The sequence below is a fragment of the Penicillium oxalicum genome, chromosome VI (genome assembly GCF_001723175.1).
Source record: "Penicillium oxalicum strain HP7-1 chromosome VI, whole genome shotgun sequence".
Taxonomy (NCBI): Eukaryota; Fungi; Ascomycota; class Eurotiomycetes; order Eurotiales; family Aspergillaceae; genus Penicillium; species Penicillium oxalicum.
This window is the reverse complement of record NC_064655.1, coordinates 328,881-330,842: the sequence shown is the minus strand read 5'-3', so window position 1 is coordinate 330,842 and position 1,962 is coordinate 328,881. Positions and strand designations below refer to the sequence as shown.

The following is a 1,962-nucleotide window of genomic DNA, read 5'->3' as shown; positions in this document are numbered from 1 at the left end:
CCGCTAGATCGCAATGACTATGCTCTGTCTCATTATTCTCCACATACAGAGGAGGAAACGGGTCGGCTGTGACGTCACGGAGAGGATATAGCTGTCGCGATTTACGCAAAAGAGAATCAATTTCTCGCGTGAGGTAACGGTGCATGTAGTCGGGTCAACTAAAACGTAGGTATAAAAGCTCCAGCGGGGAATGCTCAGGTGACGGTTCCAGGTGTCGTTGCTGTTTCTATTAGAACCGGTAGGAGGAGGGATTACGAAACTTACCGCTGCCGCTGGATTCATCGATAGCGCCAGTGCAGTTATTTGTCTCAGGTCAACCACAGAAGACAATCTGCAATCCAAACAAGACGCACATCCAGCCCATCATGGTCATCGAGCGGAATCAGCTGTCGCTCATGATACACAAGGGATCTTAGAGTGGATTGATGCGATTCAGTACCCTCGACGAGGGACTCGTTTGATGGGAAATTCGATAAACGTAAGCACAGGTCCCGTAGTCCACGGAAAGAGCTAAGAAAATCAGCAACTACACCAGCGCAACCTTCATCCGAACCATGTAACAGGAAGTCGAAGCATGCATGGATCTGGATGCCCTTGACAGCAAACGCAAAAGGCGAAGCTGGTTCGGGCAATTGAATAGCGACAAAGATTTCAGAGGAGTAAAGGTGGAGATATAACCGCGAGAGAGTTCTGATGGAAGCGTGACACGGGACAATCGCTTCTTTGGCAGCATTCCTTCTGGCTTGCCGCTCAAAAGGGATTTCGAACTCCTCCTGGTCGAGGATCTCATCCACCGTCAAGTGATCTACCGACGCCCACATTGTGTGAGGACGGTAAGGAGATTCCAGTGAGGCACAAAGTGGAAAACTCTTTGATAATTCGGTGGAGGAAAATCGATTCGTGCTTTCAGCAGAATCATTGCAGCGTCCTTGGTCGACGCCAAAATTCACGGCAGGGTTTCTCCATCTATTTTCTTTGCCTTCTTCCGATACCTCATGGCGACTGGCGATGGAAAAACTCTCGGTCGGCGGGATAGTGGTGGCTTACCCGCGGCCGAACTCATAGAAGGGGTCGACGTGGGCCCAGTCCAAATTCCTTTGGCAGCCACCCCCGAACCTACCATGCCACCAGAACCCCATCACCCCTCGCTTCTGCCTGCATAGCATTTTCGGCAAGAAAGGGAGCCAACTTTTGCACACGTGCAACAGCCAACCGTTTTCATGAAAGACGTAGTCATGGATGGCAATACACACGCGCTGGGACTACCGAACGACAGGACCGTTTTGAATGAATTCTTCCGTAGCCTGGAAGAGAATTACTTTCACATATCGAATCCGTGAGACGATGGAAAAGGTTTGAGTGCGAGCGACTGCTACTATCACTATATCCAAAACCCCCTTTCCGGACTCCACGCGAGCTTCCGAACAAACCAGTCCTTCGTCCAGCGCGTTAACTATACATTGGGGGAATTGGACGGGACTGAGCTAGGGTTGGAAACGGCAGAGCCAGAGCAGGCCAGAGAGTGGTTGAATAGGGCGAAACTCATCTTGGCCGGATTGAATCCTGCATGTCCGGAGCTCTAATAGTCCGCCGAGGTTTATATGATAGCGACTATCTCAGAGCGCGCTGTCTCATATCCGCCTCCCCGGGTTATAAAGTCGTGGCGTTTACGGCTATGAAGCCTTTACCTTTATAGGAATAGGACACGGGACATGCTTGTCTTCGGTCACATGACACAGGACGGTCACGTGATACAGGATCAAATAACGATGTCTTGACATCATGATAAAAGGTGGTAAACCCGAAGAATATTTTCCGTAGCAGCACGGACAAGTTCAAGGTCCAGTTACTAGCATTTACAGAAAGAATGTCGCCTGGCGTATCGCAAATACTTCATAATCATCTACAGCTATGTAAATGGCAAGATGAACTTGAGTTTCTCTGCTTTGTCCTGTGTGCCAT

The 1,962-nt window shown here is 49.7% G+C and overlaps 1 protein-coding gene across 1 annotated transcript; it reads right to left on the bottom strand.

Annotated features, from left to right (window-relative positions):
- Window positions 1-308: 308 nt before the first annotated feature.
- On the bottom strand, window positions 309-821 carry POX_f07437 (uncharacterized protein; the record flags this gene model as incomplete). Its single annotated transcript, XM_050116238.1, has 1 exon — window positions 309-821. One exon carries the CDS (start codon window positions 819-821, stop codon window positions 309-311), a length of 513 nt encoding a protein of 170 aa, XP_049966377.1.
- Window positions 822-1,962: the final 1,141 nt, after the last annotated feature.